The sequence below is a fragment of the Eurytemora carolleeae genome, unplaced genomic scaffold, assembly GCF_000591075.1.
Source record: "Eurytemora carolleeae unplaced genomic scaffold, Eaff_2.0 scaffold30, whole genome shotgun sequence".
Lineage (NCBI taxonomy): Eukaryota > Metazoa > Arthropoda > Copepoda > Calanoida > Temoridae > Eurytemora > Eurytemora carolleeae.
The window spans coordinates 393,701-419,052 of NW_019396243.1; the positions used below are offsets into that span (position 1 = coordinate 393,701).

General features: G+C 33.2%; 1 protein-coding gene across 1 annotated transcript in view; it reads left to right on the plus strand.

The window, feature by feature from the left end:
• Positions 1-25,352, plus strand: part of LOC111699172 (voltage-dependent calcium channel type A subunit alpha-1-like) — a gene marked incomplete at its 5' end in the record, with an annotated part of 65,770 nt that overhangs the window by 32,319 nt on the left and 8,099 nt on the right. The window contains 15 exon segments of the mRNA XM_023469773.1: positions 999-1,141; positions 2,424-2,625; positions 3,858-4,022; positions 7,198-7,308; positions 7,757-7,867; positions 10,902-10,985; positions 11,928-12,044; positions 12,941-13,006; positions 13,132-13,223; positions 19,371-19,448; positions 19,909-20,004; positions 20,826-20,960; positions 21,322-21,405; positions 22,163-22,271; positions 23,195-23,309. Of these exon segments, the coding sequence (XP_023325541.1) occupies positions 999-1,141; positions 2,424-2,625; positions 3,858-4,022; positions 7,198-7,308; positions 7,757-7,867; positions 10,902-10,985; positions 11,928-12,044; positions 12,941-13,006; positions 13,132-13,223; positions 19,371-19,448; positions 19,909-20,004; positions 20,826-20,960; positions 21,322-21,405; positions 22,163-22,271; positions 23,195-23,309 (1,708 nt within the window).

Sequence of the window (25,352 nt, forward strand, 5' to 3'; positions counted from 1 at the left end):
CTGAGGGACTCTTCCTATATAGGAGTTAGTGGAGACTCGCTTTACCACTGAGGGACTCTTCCTATATAAGAGCTAGTGGAGACTTATCATACCGCTGAGGGACTCCTCCTATATAGGAGTTAGTGGAGACTTGCTTTACCGCTGAGGGACTCTTACTATTTAAGAGCTAGTGGAGACTTGTCTTACCGCTGAGGGACTCCTCCTATATAGGAGTTAGTGGAGACTTGCTTTACCGCTGAGGGACTCTTACTATTTAAGAGTTAGTGGAGACTTGTCTTACCGCTGAGGGACTCTACAGATCTATGGAATATGATTTAATATAAATAGATATTAACAGATATATTTGTACCAATAAAATGTAGATTGATAAACCCACTTATTCAAGATCTTGAGAGATAAATATTATACACAAGATGAGAGGTTTGGGTGAATTATGAATTGGTACTGGGAATGAAAGTGAAGTCTTGTATTAACCCTCAAGGATGAGGGACAAGGATTGATCTTGATTTCCCTAGGATTTATGTCTGGGATTGTAACGATATCAAAGGATTAAATGTTACAACTGTCAGGTATCGCTTTAACTGTACAGATATTAGTAGACATACTGGAGTACACTGTCAGGTATATCTTTAACGATTGATATTGATAAACTTACTAGAAAATACTGTCAGGTATATATTTTAAAATAATCGATTACTTTTTAGTGTGGTCTTTGGAAATAAATTTAAACTAAACTTATAGGGCGCTTCGCGCCCATCTTCTATTTGTATACATACAAAAAATTTTGTAGATTTTCTAAATTAATGAAAATCGAATTTTGTTTGAAACAAATTTTTGAAATTTTGATCATTCATAAAACTTCATAAAACTGGGGTCATGTGAGGTCCAACACAAAATGTGGGCCCGATCTGTTCAGCTGTTTTGACGTTTATTGGATACAAACTGACACACAGACAGACAAGCAAGCAAAGTATTTATATAGATTTTGATTTTTTCAGGGTGAATATTTTGAGTTTGGTTCTGACTCCGAGCCCCCTCGAGTCTACAAGAGAGAATGGAGACAGCAGCAGTTTCATTATGATAATGTCGCGGTTGCCATGCTAACTCTCTTCGCTGTACAAACTACTGAAGGATGGCCAGCGTACGTTTCATCTATTTTTATATACTTTTATAGCGAGGGAGGGGAGGGGACGGTCCTTGACGTCAATTTTTCGGGTTCCCCTGAAACCGCATCAGAAAATCTTTGATTTACGACATTATTTTCTAACAAGTTGAAAACCTTTTTAAACCTGAAAGGAACTGGTTGCTTATCTTAAAGTATAATATTAAAAAAATATTGCGTTTTTTCTCAAGGCTCGTTATCTCCGCCATTTCCATAGTTTTGGGTTCTTTCATTTAATTTTTATTTTTTAATATTTTCTTTTTTCCTTCTCCTTGTCCTTGCTGAATAGAAGACAGATTTGAGCAAGATTACAATGCAAGGAAGGTTATTTCAGAGGTGTAATAATCGTTTGTACTGCACTGTATTGTCTCTGGGTGGTAATGTAAACACAAGACGGATGTCGAAGCCTGATATTGTATCCATATTTCACATAAAAAATCAATGAAATATTCTGGTCATAGGAAACTATTATGTGAATTATCAAAATTAACAAAATTTAACAAATTCCGCCCAGAGAGAACTGGTTTCAATGTGTACGCAGAGTATACGCAACTGCAATTAACTTTCCTAGCATTATAACCTTGAATTGTGTATTTCCGTACAAAACAACCATTAGACATTGCTTGTCACTTCAAACTGAAGTAAACTGCTCGTAAGATTGATATCTAATATGTTTTCAATCAGAACTCTTCTTATTGAAGAGATGTTGTGAAGAACAAGTTTTGAATGTTTAATATGTAACCTGAGCCGGGAACTTTAGAATGGCGGATATCGAGATTAATGCTTAATCCTCTCTTCTTGCTAATCTCGAGACTAAATATTTAGATCAACAAATTTGATTCTAGGAACTAGGCCAGATTTGTTCGTTTTCTTCACTGGAAAATGGTCGACAACATATTCTTTATTTTTTAGAAATTACGGATTTCTCTCACGGGATAGAATTTATTTTAAAGGCTGTCATTGGTCAAAACAATTTACGAACTATATTCCTGCACTCTCATTGGAGAAAACAATGTACGGATATCCAAAGAGAGAGAAAACCAACAAATCTCGAGATTAGCAAAAAGAGAGGTCGATCAAGCATTAATCCTGATATCCACCATTCTAAAGTTCCCAGCTCAGATATATTTGCTTTTTGTCATAATTGTACGTAAAATCAAAACTGAAGGAGCTTAGAGGTCACAAGGTTTTATCAGTAATGTTGCATAGACCTTCTCCTCCTGGTAAGTTCACAGTGGTATAATCTCATCTTGATTTTCAGGGTTCTTCAGCACAGCATGGGAGCAACCTTTGAAAACCAGGGACCTGATCCACTCTTCAGGACCGAGATGTCCATCTTCTACATTGTCTTCTTCATCGTCTTTCCTTTCTTTTTTGTCAACATCTTTGTCGCCCTGATCATCATCACGTTCCAGGAGCAGGGGGAGGCGGAGCTACAGGACGGAGAGATAGATAAAAACCAGGTGGGTAGGTAGGTAGGTGTAGGTAGGTAGGTGGGTAGGAAGGTAGGTAGGTAGGTACGTAGATAGGTAAGTAGGTATAGAGAGGTAGGTAGGTAGGTAGGTAGGTATATAAGTAAAAGATAGAGACTGAATAGGTTCATATTTTTACTGCAATGTTTGAAATACCTGGATTCCCAAAGGAGGAATATTTTTATGATTTTGCCTTTATCTTGTACACGACAATTCACTAGTTTATCCTTTCTTCCACCAGACAATTCACTAGTTTATCCTTTCTTCCACCAGACAATTCACTAGTTTATCCTTTCTTACACCAGACAACTCACTAGTTTATCCTTTCTTCCACCAGACAATTCACTAGTTTATCCTTTCTTACACCAGACAATTCACTAGTTTATCCTTTCTTCCACCAGACAATTCACTAGTTTATCCTTTCTTACACCAGACAATTCACTAGTTTATCCTTTCTTCCACCAGACAACTCACTAGTTTATCCTTTCTTACAACAGACAACTCACTAGTTTATCCTTTATTACACCAGACAATTCACTAGTTTATCCTTTCTTTCACCAGACAACTCACTAGTTTATCCTTTATTACACCAGACAACTCACTAGTTTATCCTTTCTTTCACCAGACAACTCACTAGTTTATCCTTTCTTCCACCAGACAACTCACTAGTTTATCCTTTTTCACCCTAAATTGGTGCCTGACTGTCCAGTTTCTAATTCTAGTTACATGAATTATTTTCTGTTTCTAATTCTAATTAGATTATTTATTACCTGTTTATAATTCTAATTATATTAATTATTACCTGTTTCTAATTCTAATAAGTTGTTAAGAATATGAAAACTATAGGAAACTCTTTTTTTAAAAATGATAAATCGAGTATTTCACACAAAAAACACATCTATGTGTTAGGAAATTTGAATTTTCTTAAATATTTTCTGTTTCTAATATAATTAGATGAATTGTTTCCCGTTTCTAATTCTAATTTGATGTACTATTTCCTGTTTCTAATTTTTATTACATGTAATATTTCCTGTTCATAATTCTAATTAGATGAATTATTTCCTATTTCTAATTCTAGTTAGATGAACTTTTTCCTGTTTCTAATTCTAATTAGATGAATTATTTCCTGTTTCTAATTCTAACTAGATTAATGAATTCCTGTGTCTAATTCTAATAAGATTATCTATTTTCTGTTTGTAATTTTAATTAGAAAAATTATTTAGAAAGCTTGTATCGACTTCGCTATCCATGCTAAACCTCTGGAACGATATATGCCGAAGGAACGAAACAGTTTCAAATATAAAATATGGCGGGTAGTCGTCTCTACACCATTCGAATACTTTATCATGACACTCATCGTTCTTAATACACTGCTTCTTATGATGAAGGTAGGGTCTAAAGTTGTTTTGTTAAACTAGAGAAGAGGGAATAAATGTTTAATAATGGTTTGATGCCTTCAATGGATTATGGTTAGATGCTTTTCAACAAAAGAAAATAGTTCATTATTTTTTCTTTTTTATTAAACATTTTCCCTTTATGGTCTCGCTTTCTATTCGTCCAGTTTTTTAAAGCATTTTTTCGAGTCATCACGATAAATAATTTTATTCTATTTATCTAATTTTCCTTATCTAATTTATCTAATTATCGTTTCAAGTGACCCTAAGGCCATGTCTGATTTATAACGGACCCAGTAACTATTTTTCTTATCAAAAATGTCAGGGGTTAGACGTTTTTTTAGCTTAAGAACTGTTCAATAAATTTTGAACTGTTTCTGTAGCAAGAAATACGCTAGTTACTTTTATAGAGAATCCACAATTGAAAATAACAAAATTTTAAAGAGAAAGGATGAATATCTCATTCATTTTTTGTCAGACAAAGGTTTAACGGGTACTCTTGTGAATTCGACATGCCATTCTTTAAATATATTTTGTCACTTGAAGTAACCTCGACAGTACAGACCCTTTAACTTAAGAAAAATAGTTTTTATTTCAAGATTGATTTATCCTAAAACTCCCTTAAAGTGCTCCATTCTCTTTCATTTTTCGCGAACACTCTCTTTAATGATATAATCTTTGTTTCTGATATCTTCATATTATTTTCGTCATGTTTTAATTTTGTAGGTTTGTAGAGACTTATCTTACTATTCTCTTTTACTTTATTAATATTAAACTTTCTTTGTTGGTATTCTTCTTAATATCAGAGGTGGATATTGATTGCAAATATATGTACCCCCCACACACGTACGCACACCCAAGAATACATTTCCTAAATTAGATTTCAACATCAAAAGAATTTTTTTTTAACACGTGTACACTTACATTGTATAGTGTATAGACATAACTTTCAGCTCTCTAGTTATTATTTTACGCCAACTATTAGAAAAGCAAAAATTGTTAAAAATTCTTTAAAAAATTGTTCTTCCCCATAGCTCTTGAATCAGAGAAATGCGTATGAGATTTCAATCTGATGTACAATTTACTTTATTTGACGTGTCTATACAATTCTTCTTATCAAAAACTTACCAATGTTTCATGATTAAATTTATCCCTCTCCCCTCCCCCTGGAATTTGCAACAATATACACCCCTGTTTAGTTCTCAATATAGGCAATGAGTGCTTGGCATGAAATAATAAGTTTTGACCAGAACTCTAAAACCCCCTAATATTATAGTATTTTGAAACTATCTTATACAATATTTATAAGCTGTACAATTTGTCACTATTCAATAGTATATTTTTCCCAAAATTTTAGGATAAAAATGTTAGTGCTATTGCGATGGGAGCATGCATTGCATATTTTTCCGGGCCTTTTGTCCAATGCATTACTGAGTACTGACCCATGATTCCCCAACAGCGGAACCTTAAGTCACTGAGCCGTCTATTGGGACAATTAAATAAAACAACTTTCTGCTCTGCCAAAGTTTTTGTGAAAAAATTTGCGCATTTTTATAATTTTTATAATATAATACTACTTTAAGTCATAGATATTCGCAACTTGCAGAAGCGTATGACTACTTCTTAAATAGTAAACAACGGCTCCCAGCGCAGTATCCCTACTGTCATTGGAAAAAATATTTCTGTGTTTTTGTACTCAGTGTTTTTAAACTCACTCCTTTATTCAAAATAATTATTCTATTAATCTATTTAACTTGAAATCAGGACGTAAGTAATTTTATGTAACTTAGTTGATTCGCTTTCTAGCTTCCTTCTTCCTTATAGAACAGTAATACTTCATTTTTTTAAGACAATGATTTTTTGAAGTCGTGTAGAATTTCTGACCCTAAAAAAATAAATGTAAAATTTATTTTTATTTTCTCGAATATGTGAAGAAAAATAATTAACAATTTTTTCTGAGAAAAATTCAAATTTAATATTTATTATTAGTTTATATTTTGTTAAAACTTTAACTCCATCATATCCTTTACCTTGACCCCATCCCCCTAACCCACCTTTAGAAATGTTAATTGTGAAATTTTTTTTTAAAGATATTTTAATTTGTTTACAATTTTATTTTCAAGAATTGTTTTTATAATTCTATTTTTTTAATTATTTAATACACGAGTAGGCATTGAGCTGATGCTGTATTAGGTCAAGGATAAGTTTTTGTATTTTATGACTTTTTGTATCTACACACTAATAAGTTTAAATTTATCCACACCCTTCACCAGTTACATAGAAAGTTTTGTGTCGCAATTTGCTTAAAAATTAAATCCAACTCTTAATAATTTTCTAAATTTCTAAATTTTAATCTATTTTTATTGAACATTTTACACTCTGCATACCAGAACTGAGAAGATTTTTGAAAGCCAAAAATAAAACGAAATGAAAAAGAACAAAAAGATTAACAAAGCCCAATACTAAAGTAGAAACTGCACTGTTCTGCACTTCACTATATAAACTATGTCTAAGTAGCAAGTAACACTGATGAAGTTAGATTTAATTAGCAAATGCTTGAGAAAGTTTAGTGATGCACTGCCTTAATATGAATTCTAGAATTTAAACAGGTTTCAAACAGCCTAGTTTAGTGTTCCACTGCCTTAGCACGGATTCTAGAATTTAAACAGGTTATAACCAGTCTAGTTTAGTGTTCCACTGCCTTAACATGTATTCTAGAATTTAAACAGGTTTCAAACAGCCTAGTTTAGTGTTCCACTGCCTTAACACGGATTCTAGAATTTAAACAGGTTTCAACCATGTCTAGTTTAGTGTTCCACTGCCTTAACACGGATTCTAGAATTTAAACAGGTTTCAAACAGCCTAGTTTAGTGATGCACTGCCTTAACATGTATTCTAGAATTAAAACAGGTTTCAAACAGCATAGTTTAGTGTTTCACTACTTGGGATGTTTATTTTTAAATCTGACCTCAATAATCTGCAGATTGACACATGCAAATACCTGGATTACTGAATGGCTTTTTACTGAATGATTGATTTGCATGCAGCATGAAATTTCATTGAACCAATTTGGGATTATCTTTACAATTTTGCCATGCATAGTTTGCATGTGGTATAGTCTTGCAGTTAAAAAGTATTCAATTAGAAGTTATACATGTGTCTATTTCAGTACTACAAACAAACAGAAACATACAAAACCACCCTGCATTACATGAATACGATACTAACCGGACTCTTTACTCTGGAGTGTCTTATGAAAATATTTTCTTTTGGATTTCGGGTAAGACAATAGATTGCAGTGTACACTGTGTACATGTACACTGTTTACAGTACACTATTTACATGTACACTGTTTACAGTACACTGTTTACAGTACCATGCTCAGCTGCCAAAACTGTTAAATTCTCAATTTTTATTTTTCAATGCTGCTTGAGCCAGCAGATCATACCATAAAACCGGTTTTCAGCTTTGGGCTTGCTAAGCATAGAATAAAAATTGAGTTAACTAACAGCAACAACTCTAAACTGTAATCACGATATCTTGTTTTTGTATTTTTGATATTTAGATTAAACAGAAAGAAGCAGGAATTTTGGCTTTAAATAGGTCATTCTCTATCATGCGTTTGGGTTGGTTGCCTGGTAGGACGTCACTGGGTTGTTACAGATGCTAAAATATTTAGTTTAAAAATCTCTTAAAATCTAGTACTCTACTTTTTAATTATATTTTAGTATCACAACAGTCCCCTGGTCCTGATTGATGTTCTAGTTTATATGAATATCATTTTCACCCTTCTCTTCACCCTCGAGTGTGCACTTAAACTAACAGCGTTTGGTTGGAGGGTAATTATACTCCATGTTGACTCAATGCAAGATAAAAAGCTAATTTGATGTGAGAAGTATCTAAAACTGTATTACTGTATATAAAATATTGATAGCAAACCACAATATTCTATCAGTGAATTGTGTATTTAAACAGTTTGTTGAATTGCCTACTTCTCGCATTTGTAACAAATTGGTTTTGACTGTTAAATGGTTTTATGTTGTTACTTTGTATTCAATGTAAAACACTTTTTTATTTATTCATTAACAGGAGATCGAGGAAAATTCATATATTTTGTGTTTATAAATGTTTCTCTAGGTGTCGCTATAAACTGTTCTTAATTATGTTTGCTGACAAATTTTAAGAACCTGAAATCATGATTAATGTCCTGTCAGTGATGCTATAAAACTATTCTTGATATGTTAGGCTGGAAGAATTTTAAAAACCTGAAATTATTATTAATGTGATACTCTCAAAGTCTCGAAAGTTTTCATCGTATATGTCCTACATGCGCAAGAGCTTTTGGGATGCATTACACTATTTTAATTGAGAAATATTGTTTGCAATGAAAAATATAACATGCGCAACAGCATAGCCATTTGCCAAGTAGGGGAAACATACAATTTTCTCACCCCAATATGAATGGAGTTAATTCTTTTAAATTGTGTCATTTAAGGAAATTTGTTGTTGATGAATGCATGCAGACAAAGAAAAGTAAAAACCATGAATACCTGGTTTCATTCGCAATATGCGCAAAATGTGCAAAATGCGCAATAATTGCGATAAACTTGATTTGTAACTGGCTAGCCTATATATCTAAACAAGTTGAAAATTTATCTTGTTGCATGCCTCAACAAAAACTTAAGATATTTTTATTACTATTAAAGGAACTTCTTAACAAAATTTGGTCGATTTGTATTTCATGAAGGTTTTGTTAGATTTTGTCAAAATTAAAAATTATGATTTTCATGTTGAGTCTTTTATATGTTAACTGTTGTTTCAGGCTAGCGGAAAATCTACAGTTTCTCAGTACATGTACAGTACATGTACAGTACATGTAATACCCATATCTTTAACCCTTAGATATCGTGATTGCATGTTTACAATGTTGTGAAGACGGATATTATTGTAAAAACAAAATTTTTATTGTAAAAATCTACAAAAATATCCTTACGGAAAAATGTTTCTTAAAGAGATTGTTCTGGTATTTTGTTACTGAGGGAGGTAACAGTTATCTAAAAGAAGTTTCTAGATAAACTTTAATTCTTTCACCAAGGGTTTGTACCTCCTATGTTACCCAAACTATCATAACAGTCCCTTTAACAGGAAGGTCGCAGTATTCTGAGAGTATTAGAGGAGTTGACTGATCCTTTATGAATCCAGGATGTCTAAAAAAAGTATTTTTGAGATAACATTTGAACACTTTATGACAGGACGATGTACGTTTTATCCTGATCATCAATCTTTAAAACTCTGAATAATTGTCATGAAAATCTTGAAACCAGTTTTAATAATTTCATGCAACTATACTGGTGTAGTGCATGGGGACACCTCCCTCTAAAGTTTTAACCATTTCAACACAATGTTACACATAAAAAGCAATGTTAAAACATTAAAAATTATAAGTTGACATTTATTAAATGCGCACATAGTTCTTAAATGTATTTTAAAGTGGATAAAGGCAAAAAAGTGATTTCTTTTGAATGTCGTCTTCTCTTTAAATCATCGAGACATAGATAATTTTTAATGCGTTTTTCCAATTAAAATACATGAAAAATATCGGAAAATGTCATAACATTGCTTTTTATGTCTAACATTGTGTTGACATGGATAAAACTTTAGGCGGAGGTCTTTTCATGCAGGGAGCTGTCCTCATGCACGATACCGGAGTGGTTGTGGAGGGTACACAGATGGGCAGCCACAGAATTTAATTCATATGTGATCATGCCGTCATGTTGGATATAATAATTAGTTTAATTTTGTCCTCTGGATATAGAGTTCAAGAATAATCAAAATATCCCAGCTCTGCACTGGGTTGAAATATTTTCATGACAATTGTTTGTTTTGCAAACAGGAAATTATGATCATTTCCGAAATTTTCTGGGTCTTCTCGTTCCGGTCAAAATATTTTGTGTAGTTGGATCGTATTTCAAACTTAGAATGTTTTCCAGCTAGCTATGCTGAACATTTGTATTTACAAAAAACAGTAAAATTAACTCCGAAAACCTTTTTTAAATAACTTGGATCCTTTAAACAAATATTAAACAATACAATTAAACTTTATTCTAGAAATAGCAAATTAATTGCCTATTGTTGCTTAATTTAAAGATATTTCTAAACATTATTTTGCGCAATATGCTGCATAGTCCAATAGTTTGAAGTGCAATATCGATAAAAGTTAATTTGGTTCGCCTAGCTTAGTGGGTGCGCAAAAGCAAATATCTTTTTTTAAGATCTGATTAAGATAAAATTGGTCAACTCCTTCGAAGGGGGATGGGAGGGGGCAGGCAACTCCGAAGAGCTTTCTACCCCGAAATAATGTCACAAAATGGATTAGCGGCAGCGCGCTCATCCAAAAATGCTCGGAAGCTCCGCGCGGATGCGGGCTGCACCCTCCCTCCCTCTCCAACTCCTGGCTTCTCTGCCACCTCCTTTTACTATAGTTTTATTAAAGGGACTGTAAGCATAATATCAAGTGACCCTCCATGCAAAGATGACAATGCCCGAGTTGCAACAGTGCCTTTGAAGCCTTTATCTCATCATTACTGTAGAAGGGATTGAAATTTTTCTAGGTTTACAAGTGTTAAGTTCTGATAATAGCTGCTTCTTTTCTAAATAGAAATGTGTAAGTCACTTTTGTAAAGAAACCACCGCAGTAGAAAATAATAATTTTTTAAACTATGATTTATAATTTATGCTTAATCAGACAAAGCTTTTAAGGGTAGATGGTACCATCGTGTATCGGACATTGCCATTTTGAAATTACGCTTACAGTCCCTTTATTGTTATTATGCATAATTCATATATTTTAGAATAGTATTGTTTTATTTCTAGAGTTACTTTCGACAATCCTGGAACACTTTCGACTTTATCACCGTTGTCGGGAGTATTGTTGATGCACTAATGGTCGAGTTTGCGGTAAATATTTTTCATGATACAGTTTTTCCACAATACAGTAAGACCCACAAAACTGTGGAATTCATGTATACTGCAATTGTGCAATGTACACAGTTTCATTTTACACTCAGTAAGTTGATTTTTATGCTAAATGGTAAAAATAAAATACGTATACAAGACAGAGGATTGCTAAATTGTCGTCTTCCATATTCTACAGTTCATGGGTCATAGTGTCATTATATAAAAATGGTAAGCATCACAGGTTCTTGTGAAACCTCGTAAAAATTTTAAAACATGTTTAAACGAACCAAACTCCCATCTCTAAACTTTTAACAAATTTTATATTTTATTTTTTGCTCACTACGAAATCTGGGACAAAGAAACTGAGTCCTTGCAACAAACTCTGATATTCTAATCCCTGTATTTTTGAAATCCGTCGTCATAGACCTTTACCTTTTCAAACTCTGAATTCTGTAAGATGAAATAGTCAAAGTTTGAAATATCAAAGTTTTACACCATCGGAAAGTAAAGATATAGGGATTTGAATATTAAGTTTGAGGCAAGAACTCAGTTCCTTTAATGAAAATGCGAGACATGGTTGAACCGCGCACTCTTAATTCAACTTCTTCTCTTCAGCTTAAACTTGTGCACAAGAGAATTGGTTGAACTACGTCTGCGCAGTTCAACTACGTCTTCCTATACATTAAATCTGGTTCCTGCTCTCATAGATATTTTATCTGTAATTCCTGAATAAAGAATTCTTTAGATTAGAACAAAGTTTACTTGATTAACGGAGAAAGATATAAAATATCTTTTTTTACACTGAATTATCCCTGTAATCTCCGGTTCATTTGTCAGGCCGGCTTCTAGACAGATATATGTATATTTACTGAATTTAGAAGATAATACAGTTTTAACCACTTTTAGCGAGGCTGATGTGATTAATTGATTTAAACATTTTAGAAAAACTTCTTTAATGTCGGTTTCCTCCGGTTGTTCCGAGCAGCGCGGTTGATTAAACTCCTGAGACAAGGATAGACTATTCGTATCCTACTCTGGACCTTTATACAGTCCTTAAAGGTAACAATGAGCCAAGGATACACTATTCGTATCCTACTCTGAATCTTTAAACTCTATACAGTCTTTCAAGGTAATTCGTAGATGAAAATTTATGAATGAGTGAGAAATAGCTTAACTAGAATTACAGCTGGTTAACTCATTTATTCTTAAAGGTAGTTAAGCATATTGCATTGATTACATCTACACTTATTCCAGTGGTTTCTGGTAATACAAGAACTTGAGTTTTTCTGGTTTTCTAATCTCTATATCGTTAAAACCCGATAGCGTAGACTTTTTATATTTAAAAGTTCTGTTAGATCAAATAGTCTAGTACGAAATATCAAACTCAATTCTTTTTAATCATCTTCTAGAAAGTTAGTATAGTAAAACTCACTATATTCTTTTGTTAAGAGAACTGTAGATCCCTGCAGTATCCACTACAAGCTTAGTTCAGAGTGAATTAAATCATCTATTAATGAAATAGTTACGGATAGTTTAACTACTTCTTATGTAAAGCAGAAATTACCAATTCCCAGTCTGAAACTGATAGATTATCTAACTTGGGACATTTCTCCCATTGCCATCAACTCTAAAAAATATTTTGTTACCAATTTATATTTCTATCTCTTTCATTCTCCAGATATTTATTCTACTATTTTTCGGAGAATTGTTGTATTTGTATCATTAATCCTTGCTCCAGGAGCTCCAGGTGTAAGAAACTTGAGATATTAATGTATGAAATACAAAACCATTGTTTATTAGATTTCTTCGATTCAAACTTTTCAGTGTTTTTTTTTGTAGACTGCAGTAGACTGTAAACTGTAGATTGTAGAATGTAGACTGTAGACTGTAGACTGTAGATTATAGACTGTAAAAGAAAAGAAATATAAAAAAATCAATGTATTTGTTTTCATCAGGCGCTTCCCTATGTTATCCTGCTGATTGCCATGCTTTTCTTTATATACGCTATAATTGGGATGCAGGTATTCAGATTAATAATCTTATTATTATTATCATTATCATTATTATTATTGTTATTATTAATTATTTTTATTTTTATTATTATTATTATTATTATTATTATTATTATTATTATTATCACTAAAAGGTATTTGGTTCACTACGGTATAACCCGGATACGGATTATAATCGTCACAACAACTTCCAAACTTTCTTTGCCGGGTTACAGGTTTTATTCCGGTGAGAGGTGTACCGCATGTACAGCATGTACGGTTTGAATGTGATGTACATTAAATGATGCATGACAAGATTTGTTGTCTACTGGTCGAACCCAAAGACAGTTCGAAACCTGATATTGTAAGGGTTCTTGAAATGCAGTGTTTGCGAAAAATGAAAAAGGGGTTAGGCTGAATCCGAATCAAATTAATTTTACTTCTATGTATAGTGTGTACACCACGGGCAGCCGTAGTACATTTGAATTTCCGATGCCGGGTCAACCTTTCCGGTCCCAGTTTGTACTGTATCGCCCGGACATTGGGTAAATAAAGAAGACACTCAATATGACTAGCCGGTGCAACAAGGTTGACGGGGCCAGGTTAAATTTACTTTTACTGAAGGATCAGAGGTGCGTAACACGTTTATAAGGAGGAAATGTCTTAAAACGCCTAATACTAAGAACTAAGAAGTAAACTAAAAAACTTCTTACAAATATTATTAGTAGTGCAATGATCAAGAAAAATTAATTGAATAATCTATGGTTACGGCATGGACTCACTCCGCTCTTAACATAAAGCTTTTTAGACCATTTGCTCCTTATTGACACTTCAAGTAGAAGTAAAATTAGTAGCGATCGAATCCAATTTTGATTCGACTCCTATTTAATTTTTCGCGAACACTCCCTTTTAAGAGTAAACTATCAAATGAAACCCTGCACTGTACGAAAATTCCAGGGTGATTTTTTTAGAAATTGTTATCCTTCTCTTTTTGAGTGTGGAACAATAACTTTGGCGGATTTTTTTATATAGAATATTTTCAACTGCACTTGTAAACAAGGAGACTATATATTTTACAACAAAAATTGCATCTTCTCTATAAAATTATTAGGTTAGAAATAAGAAGAAAAAAAATTTAGATATAGTGTACACGTAACATTGCAGACAGGGTTTCATTTTCAACAATTTAAACATTAATGTTAAGGTTTAAAAATATTGCAAGGTGTTAGATGAAGGTTGGAAGGATAAGATTTCCGTACATTTAACGGTGATATATTTTGACTATTTGTATGGGCTGGTTTATGCGTATAAACAATAACACAGATGATAAATAAACAAACAGCTGATATTAGATGAAAATAACTAGTGGAACTGTGGAATAGCAAAACGACATGAAAGCAAATTTATATTTGAATTTTGATGTTGTTACAAAGCACATAGTTTATTAGAAACTTATTTAATCACTTTTAAGTGAAATTATAGATCTTTGTTATTCCTAGTATTCCAAATATGTCCCAATTAACTGTACACTAAACCTATTCCTAGTATTCCAAATATGCCCCAATTAACTGTACACTAAAACTATTCCTAGTATTCCAAATATGTCCCAATTAACTGTACACTAAACCTATTCCTTCTACCTTAGTAAGAAAATTCTGGATTGCATGAACAATTTTCCAGTTTATAAATTAGACATTTTAATGATTTATTTATTTTTCACAATTAAAAGTTCCAAAGGGTCCATCGCAGCTTGAAAATCAAAAAAGAAAGTTCTTAAAGGGACTGTAAAGGAATAATGAAAGGGGGTATAGGCTGAAAAGTAATCTTGATCGCGACCCATGATAGTTATATCTGATGTTCCTCTCTCGAGAAATTGATATAAAACTGTGTCAAATGTATACAAAAATTCATAAATATACAATTTAGTATAGAAATAGAAATATAGAATAAACTTACAAATCATATTCAGCAAATACGCAACTAATCTGAAAACGTAGATATCCTAGAGAAACCTAATTGTAACTTAGGGTTTCTCCAATTATTACCTATAATTTTTATTTTTTATTTTTAATAGATATAATTGATAATAATATTTATAAGTACGTATGATGTCATCAGAACTCCCACCAATGGTAGTGCAGTATACTGGTCATGTGATACAAACAGAGACACGTGATAGTATACTGCACTCTCATTGGTGGGAGTTCTGCTGCATATATATGAATTTTCGTATAAATTTGGCACAGTTTCATTTCTATTTCTCGAGACAGGAACATCAGATTTAACTTTCACGGGTCGCGATCAAGAGCTAAAGTAAATAGCTTTCAGCATATACCCCTTTTCATTTTTCCTTTACAGTCCCTTTAATTTAAAAAAGTCATATTTGAAATAGAATCAAATTAATATTATTGATAAAATTTTAAAGGGCAAGTTTCTCAAAGAATAAATTTTTTGGGGGGGAGGGCGGACAAGAAATCCGTTCTGCCTAACCTTTGGTAGAAGCTAACTGCTGACTAAAAAGCAGAATGGTCAGAAGGTCTCACAATTTTTAAGCATTGGGGGTTTAATTTTTACAAACTTTTTATTTTATTTTTTAAAACCCTTTGTTTTTGTTCTCGAAATAATTCGTTTGAAACATATTGCGTCTCTGTAGTTCTCTATTTCTTTCCAAGAATTAATTAAAAATATTCAATTATATCTCTTCTATTGTTCAGAATTTATGAAACTTTTCATCTTTAAACAATGTTTTTAGAAATATTTTTCATTTAAAAAAGATGAATATTTAGAAATTTAGAGGACAAATTGAGATTTTTCTGCTCCCATCTTAGTTTTAATGATTTATCAGCTTTTAGAGGTTTAAATCAGATAAAAGGTATTTTGATTCTATTTAGAGTGATTAATGTTTACTATACCGAACCCTGAACCTTAAAAATGTATTTAACCTCAGTAGTTTTTACTGTCAGTTTAAAGAAATAAAAGTCTTGTTCCATTAAAGATAAACAAAAGTTATTTATTGAAACAAACTTACGTTGGGACTTATTACGCTCTTTACTGGGCAACGTTCAAGGATACGACCAATGATAACTCTGGTATTTCAAACTTCAACCAATCAAAAGTCAGGATTAAGTTTGCTTTTAAGTTTTCTGTTAAGGATATCTGGTAAAGGATTAGAATAGCTCGAGTTCAAATATAAAGCTCCTGGGTTGGTTTACAAATCTAAGATTTGTTTGTTTACTCAGGTGTTTGTTTACTCCAGGTGTTTACTTCAGGTGTTTGTTTACTCCAGGTGTTTGCTTACTCCAGGTGTTTGTTTACTCCAGGTGTTTGTTTACTCCAGGTGTTAACTTCAGGTGTTTGTTTACTCCAGGCGTTCACTCTAGGTTTTTTAAATCCACGTGTTTGTTTACACCAAGTGTTTTTTTACACCAGGTATTTTTTACACCAGGTGTTTTTTACTCAAGGTGTTTACTCCAGGTTTTTGTTACTCCAGGCGTTTACTCCAGTACTCCAGGTGTTTGTTTCCAGGTGTTTGTTCACTCCAGGAGTTTACTCCAGGTGTTTACTCCAGGTGTTTGTTTACTCCAGGTGTTCACTTCAGGTGTTTGTTTACTCCAGGTGTTTGCTTACTCCAGGTGTTTGTTTACTCCAGGTGTTTGTTTACTCCAGGTGTTAACTTCAGGTGTTTGTTTACTCCAGGCGTTCACTCCAGGTTTTTTTTAATCCACGTGTTTGTTTACACCAGGTGTTTTTTTACACCAGGTGTTTTTTACTCCAGGTGTTTACTCCAGGTTTTTGTTTACTCCAGGCGTTTACTCCAGTACTCCAGGTGTTTGTTTCCAGGTGTTTGTTCACTCCAGGAGTTTACTCCAGGTGTTTACTCCAGGTGTTTGGCAACATTGCTCTGGAAAGTAACGAAGATATATCAAGATGGAACAATTTCACAACCTTTATAAATGGACTTTTACTTCTCTTCAGGCGAGTTGAATAAGGTTTCCGTAAAATCAAAATTTAAAGGGACTGTTACCGCAATTTCATCTGACCTTACATTTAAATAACTTCATGTCCGATTCATCAAAGGTCCATCTGAGGAATGATCTTGTCATTTCTCTGTCTTTAAACAAAATAAATTCGGTTAATTTTACAATGTAGTAAACACAAGTGCTCTTCATAAATGGCTCTCAAGCGTTCCGTAGTGTATCAGGTGTGTACCTCTTTAAATAGAGGGTCACTTGAAATCGCATAGACACAGGCGTGTATACATGGGGGGCAGTAGTCCTCTTCCCTCCCCCTCCAGGGCCTTCCTGGAATTAATGGGTAAATGTTAAAATTAGGTGTGCTGGGTAAAAATGAGCTTGTGTCTATCTGTAAAGAGGTGTTTTCTCCTTAAAAAGTAGTGTGTTTTCTCCTTAAAAAGTATTGTGTTTTCTCCTTAAAAAGTAGTGTGTTTTCTCCTTAAAAAGTATTGTTTTCTCCTTAAAAAGTAGTGTGTTTTCTCCTTAAAAAGTAGTGTGTTTTCTCCTTAAAAAGAATTGTGTTTTCTCCTTAAAAAGTAGTGTGTTTTCTCCTTAAAAAGTAGTGTGTTTTCTCCTTAAAAAGTAGTGTGTTTTCTCCTTAAAAAGTAGTGTGTTTTCTCCTTAAAAAGAATTGTGTTTTCTCCTTAAAAAGTAGTATGTTTTCTCCTTAAAAAGAATTGTGTTTTCTCCTTAAAAAGTAGTGTGTTTTATCCTTAAAAAGTAGTGTGTTTTCTCCTTAAAAAGAAGTGTGTTTTCTCCTTAAAAATTATTATGTTTTCTCCTTAAAAAGTATTGTGTTTTCTCCTTAAAAAGTATTGTGTTTTCTCCTTAAAAATTTAGTTACATACATACATTCATTGAATCGAGACTATAATGGGCTACAGAGGGGACAGTGATAGCTAAATGGACAAACGATTTCATTCCAAATAATCAGGGAACCCTTCACCTTCAGGGAACCCTTCACCTTAAGGAAACCCTTCACCTTCAGGGAACCCTTCACCTTCAGGGAACCCTTCACCTTCAGGGAGCCCTTCACCTTCAGGGAACACTTTACCTTCAGGGAACCCTTCACCTTTAGGGAACCCTTCACCTTCAAGGAACCCTTCACCTTCAGAGAACACTTTACCTTCAGGGAACCCTTCACCTTCAGGGAACACTTTACCTTCAGGGAACCCTTCACCTTCAGGGAACCCTTCACCTTCAGGGAACACTTTACCTTCAGGGAACCCTTCACCTTCAGGGAGCCCTTCACCTTCAGGGAACCCTTCACCTTCAGGGAACACTTTACCTTCAGGGAACCCTTCACCTTCAGGGAACACTTTACCTTCAGGGAGCCCTTCACCTTCAGGGAGCCCTTCACCTTCAGGGAACCCTTCACCTTCAGGGCACCCTTCACCTTCAGGGAACACTTCACCTTCAGGGAACCCGTCACCTTCAGGGAACCTTGGTTCCTCTGATATGTCCCATTTATGTAACTCATGAACCCTGGTTCAATTTTGGTTCCCTTGATATAATTCAGGAACCGTTGTTCCAACCAATATAGTTCAAGAACCAAGGTTCCCCTGATTTATTAATATTGGTTTCCCTTATATACGGTCCAGGGGAACATGGAACTTTGGTTCAATGACATAAATTAGGTCTCAGAAACCCTGGATAACGTTCATTTGTTAATATTCAACTGTGACATATTAGGACTGACTAGAATCTGGCAAAATAGCCCTTTATTTGCAATCTTTGTTATTGTTTTAAAAAACGTGTTTCTAATTGTCACAGTGTTAAACAAATTTACCCATATACAGGGTGTCCCACGAAACATGACATTTGGTGAATAGCTAAGAATGTCTTCTTCCATAATTTATTATAAATATTATTTGGGAGTCATGTTATAGTAAAACTGATTTCAAAGTAAAATCAATTCAAGCAAAAGATTTTTCTAACGAAATAAACTGCAAAAAGCTTTTAATATCTAATACAGTATAGGGAAGACAACATTCATAACTATTTATCAACTGTCATGTTTCGTGGGACACCCTGTATGAAGTTAACCTTTAACATCAGATTACATGGATAGGATGACAAGAGAAGTAAAATTATTATTTATAGAACTAAAAACAGTGGTGGGTAACAAGAAAACATTTGAATGATCGCCCATTGTTTCTTTAAATTTAGAAATGTCTATAGGAGTTTTTAACAAATGTTTTAGAAACAAACAGAAATGACAGTTACAAATTTTTAAATCTTTAACGACATTTTGTAACATCTTTGCATAAATTTCTGGCTGGCATTGTGTTTCCTGTGTAAAAATAAGTCCGACATCTCCTGTTCTATCCTTGTAATCTTGCAAATCATGATCTTCTACGTCCTAAATCCGTTCCCTCTAGATGTGCTACTGGAGAAGCGTGGCCGAACATTATGTTATCTTGTCAAGGGGAGAGACCGTGTGACTACAGAGCTCACAGGTAGGTGTAAAGAAGACAATGTTTTGGTAAAAAAAATCTTTATGAAAACAAAACGAAAACTCTGGTAATAACCAGAAAATTCTGTTAAAAAACTGAAATTTTGTAAAAAAAAAACCACAGAAAACTCTGTTTATTAATAAAAAATTCTGTTAATAAACAGAAAATTTTGCAAATAAACAGAAAACTCTGTTAGTAACTTTGAACCATGAACTGTCATCAGTCGTCTTTGAAATCCCAATCTTTGCGGGAAACCCCGTACGAGAGAAGGAGGGGTTGAGAAGATGTTATAGAAGTACATCTATTGCTTCTAGAAATAAATACATGATAATTAACGAGTATATTAAAGGAGAGGAAGATGAGTATAGGTCTTCCCTGGTTCCAGGATCCGACGCTACTGATTCGCGCATTTTAAAATCCTCTTTTTCGGGGATTTCAACCTCTACAATGTACTGTTCTCTAGGAGGAATGAAACCACTGGAGAGATTCTAGACCCGGAGAAAAGATGTGGATCAACCTTAACCTACGCTTACTTTGTTTCATTTATCTTCCTTTGCAGGTGCATTTTTTTTATTTTTTTCCACACAGTTTTAAATTATTTTTTTTTATTTTCATCCAATTTTAACTATTTTTCATTTTTCATCCTATTTCAATTATTTTTCAACCTTCTATAATTCTATTTTTTTTCATTTTTCACTTCATACTCAATCATTTTTCATTTTTCACCCAATTCTCTTGTCGTTTGCCCATCTGGAATCTGTCATTTATTATATTGTAGATCTCCACAAATCGCTTTCTAGTTAAGCTGACCGTTTACATAGTTGAAAAAAATAAAAATAAATTAAAGGTTGCTGCTACGTGTAAACAATGATGTAATGACGACCGTAAAATCTTATAAGCACAGTAACACTACAATACAATCTAAAGCTTAAATTTACAAAGAATCATTAAAAATATCTCATGTTACACTGTAAACTTGACAGAAGGCGAAAGTAACATCTGTGCAACATGACTGGTACAATTTTGTGACCTCGTAGCTTCTTGAAGTTTTATTTTACGCACAAGTATAAGATATACAAAGGATTTGTCACAAACTCAGATTTTCTAAACCCAATATCTCTGCAACTGGGTATGTTAAAACTTCGATATTTCAAACTCAAATTTTTTGATCTATCAGCTTTCATAGTTTGAAATATCTAAGGTCTTCGACATTAGGTTGCAAAGTTATAACGATAGAAAAATTTTAGTTTGTGGCAAAAACTCAATTCCTTTATTTGGTTATATATTAGAAATTTAAAATATTTCAATCTAACGTGGAATTAACTTTAGTTTGACGTGGCGTATGGTTTATGAATAAGCCTGTACATATATATATTTAAGTTTCCTGATGTTGAATCTGTTTGTTGCTGTCATCATGGATAATTTTGATTATCTGACTCGAGACTCATCAATCCTGGGGGCTCACCACCTCGAGGAGTATATCAGGATCTGGGCGGAATATGATCCGAGTGCAACGTGAGTATTCTTTATATGAAAGGGATTGTTAACCTGGCAGGCCCCTGGCACTCTATATTTTAGATGGAAAAATGAGGATATCTCTGTCATCGATAAACAGTCAAGGATTTAAAGGATATCTTTGTGAAAATGAAATTTGAAATTATGTTTTCAGTCCCTTTAGTAAATTTTTTCTTTCAAACTTAAATTGAAAAAATTGATTTAATTAAATTCAATTTAATTAAATTTGAATAACCTCATCAAACTTTTATTTTGAATTTTAACTTATCTATTTTGTTTTAGAGGACGGATTCATTACTCCGAGATGTTTTGTTTCAGAGGACGGATTCATTACTCCGAGATATATGATAATTTGTTTCAGAGGACGGATTCATTACTCCGAGATGTATGATATGCTTAAAAATATGGATCCACCCCTAGGCTTCGGGAGTAAATGCCCTGACAGGTAAGATTATTCCACTGAAGGTTAAATGTCTAAAACAAGAATATCCCACTGAAGGTTAAATACCTAAAATAAGAATATCCCACTGAAGGTTAAATTCCTAAAACAAGAATATTCCACTGATGGTTAAATGTCTGAAACAAGAATATCCCACTGAAGGTTAAATACCTAAAAAAAGAATATCCCACTGAAGGTTAAATGTCTAAAACAAGAATATTCCACTGAAGGTTAAATGTCTAAAACAAGATTATTCCACTGAAGGTTAAATACCTAAACACAAGAATATTCCACTGAAGGTTAAATACATAAAACAAGATTATCCCACTGAAGGTTAAATGTCTAAAACAAGATTATTCCACTGAAGGTTAAATGTCTAAAATAAGAATAGTCCACTGAAGGTTAAATACCTAAAAATGACAATATCTTCTATATTATTAATCAGATAAAAGGATACTGTTGTAATTCGGGCGTTGCCATCGTTGCATAGAGTGTCACTCTAAATTAATATTACAATCCATTCAAGGCCTACAAATAATATTACTATTTCAAGCCATCCTCCAATTCACAATGGTTCCTTTTAAACCTTTTTTCTGGCCAAGGATATCGTTGTATTTTTGGTCTTGAAAAATTCTGTCAACTCTTAGGGACAAACCCAATATAAAAGTATTAATTTTCAGAGAAAAAACATGGAAACCTTTCTCATTAAAGTCACGTTAAGTTCCGTTTTGTTTGATTGATTGATTGATTTATAATTTTCTAGGTTAGCGTATAAGAAGTTGATCCGGATGAATATGCCCCTGGACGGAGAAGGGAAGGTTCAGTTTACCACAACACTCTTCGCTCTCATCAGAGAGAACTTAAATATTAAGGTTAGATAAACAAAATATGAGTTCATTCAAAGGGATTGTTCAACTATTTCAAAATGCGCATAATTTCCCAGTTTTTTAATAACTTCTAGTGGCAGCATAATACAGGGTGTCCCAAAAAACATGGGAATTCAGTGACGAATTCGATATCGTCTTTGTTATGAATTAGCATAGTAATACCTATTTCAAGAGCCATAATATTATTATGTCTGCTAGAGTTTATTTTATGAAAAGAGTAAAAGACTGTAAAGATGTGTTTATAATGTCTCCGCAAGATGAACAGTGAGGACGGACAAGTTTACTCTGTTTGTATACTGCAATTTTCTTGTTTTACTAAGTACAACCGTATGCAGTCAAAACATAAACAAACAAAATGTGAACATAGCAGACGAAAGTCTTACAGATTACAGCTTTCTCAGTAGGTATCACTAAACTAAATCAAAAAATTAGTTAAAAAGACGATATCGAATTCGTCACTGAATTCCCATGTTTTTTGGGACACCCTGTATAAAAATTTTGTAAATATTTATAAATATTTTCCGTTGGACAAGGTGTTAAATTTTGAAAATTATGAATATTTTTGAATATGTGATTTAAAGCTCTATAGAAGATAACTCACACAAAAATCATAATTTTTTTCGGTGCTTTTAAGAAATCAATTTAATTGTTTTTTTTTTTATTGCTAATATTTGTTGTTGATCGGTTCATACACAATTCCTACCAGAAAATAATATTGGTTAAACATATGATAAAATTCGAGTATTTGTTAAAAATCTGAGACAAAATCTACACAATTTTTGCATGAAATATTGAGACTGGGCCAGTATTTTATTATTGCCAGGGCGTCTTTGCTTGACCAATCTCCTTTCATTTTTATAAAAAAATTGAAGACGACATTCATTACCTTCTCATTTTAATACCTGTAGATGAGATCAGCGGAAGAGATGGATCAGGCGGATATTGAACTCAGGGAAACTATTCTCAAGGTCTGGCCTTTCACTGCTCGAGAGAAGATCAATCTGTTGGTTCCAGCTACTCAGGGTATGATAATATATATCCATCGTGGATAAACAAGACAGAATGCTGGGTTGACGCATACGAGGCGGGGAAGGCGACCCGGACACCCGTTTTACCTCTGACCCGCAGATGACGTCACAAAATGGGATTTGCGGCATGCGCTTACTCCTATGCCGACCTATTAGATAAAGAGTATAAAAACACGCACTTTTTACTATTTATACTAGTATATGGGTTTTCACAACTATTGCTTCATTCAGCCAAGAGCTGTCACATAAAGAAAGTATGATGAATAAGTTTATTGTATGATAGATGAAATGACGTCTTTATAAATTTAAATTAATAGGGGCATAGGGTTAAGCTCATGTCGCAAATCCCGTTTTGTGATGTCATTTGCGGGTCGTTGGTAAAACGGTTGCGGGTGTGATGTTGATTTAGGAGTTGACCAAATTAAAGCAATTTTATGAGTTATTTGATTGTTATTAAAGATTTACCAGTAGAAAGTTTAAAGATTTAAAAAAAAATTTTATTTGAGTAAAATGGGTTTGTGCACACTGCACTGTGTTTAAAGAGTCTAAAGTTGTCCAGGAAAAAATTGAGTTTTTGCCACAAACTCAAATTTTCTAATAACAATATATTTATAATTTGATGGTGTAAACCTTAGATATTTTAAACTTTAATACTTTGATCCAACAAAACTTATAGTTTGAAATACCTAAGATCTACGACGTCTGGTTGCAAAGATATAGAAGTTAAAAAAACGAAAGTTTGTGGTAAAAACTCATTTCTTTTTCATTCTTTTTGGTGAACACTGTACTTTTCACAAAGTTACTACAATATATAGAGTAAGCTCAAGCTACAAATATATTAGATAGAACTCCCTTGGCTACAGGTTTAATAATAATCTCTCCGAGGACACCAAGTATCTGTTCTACCCTGTCCCTGGATATATTCTATCTAGTTCATAAACTCCTCTCCAAGGATAACAATGTCAAATTGATCAGGATTAATAGTCTTAGCTCCCTCGAGGATTCATCTCACCAAAGAAAAATAAATCCGAAAATCCACTGAAACCATTTTTACCTCTTTTGCATTTATAACATACTAGCTGAACTGCCCGGCGTTGCCCGTGGAATTTTAGAAACACTTGATTTTTTAAATTTTGAAGAAAAAAATCGATTTAAAAAATTAGATTTCAACTTAGAATATTTAAACCATACTAAGAACATTCCCGTGGCTCTCTCGAGTTCCTCAATCAAAATTTGAGGCAAATCAGTCCAGAGGTTCCTGAGTTATGATCGGACAAACAAACAAACAGACAAACAGAGATTACAACTTTAAATATATAGATATCTTCGAATGCAACAAAATGGCTAGGATTACTAAGAAAAGCATGTATTTATGTATTTTTTGTGCTTTTTACGTTACTAGAGATATTAAATCAAAATAATTGGAATTAGTTCAGGATACGAAGAAGGATTGCTATATTTTGAAAGCTCATACGTCAGTCAACAACCCAAAGACACAAAGTATATTTTAAGATATGGCGACCTATTCACCCTGGACTAACCTGGGCATGGTACTTTCGTTTTATCAAATTTGATTCAGTTGTGATTTTTATTTAAAAGGTATATGTCGACAAATAGTTATTAAAGAGAAAAGGTAAAAAAGTTTGTTTAAGAGGTGGAATTGGGATCGAAAGTCAAAGCTTGCTGAGATGAGGACCACGTGTATTAAATAGAAAGTAGGATTATATATTTATATATCTGAACCGAAAAGTTGAGAGAATATCCTTTATAGGAACTTTACGAGTTACAGTTTTGGAGTCAAATCATCTTCAGTCTTTTCATCAAGTTTATTCTTCAACCTTCTTTATTTTCTCCCACACCCTGGTCAAAATTAAGTTCCCCACATTTTACACAATTTTGATTTTAATCTAGGAAACTGAAAAAATATAAGAATATATTAAATGTATTGAAAATTCTCGATATATTTACAAAACAAAAAATTCGAGACATGATTTTATGAGTTGCGAGAAGTCATTGAACTACCTTCCTTAAGCCAGTT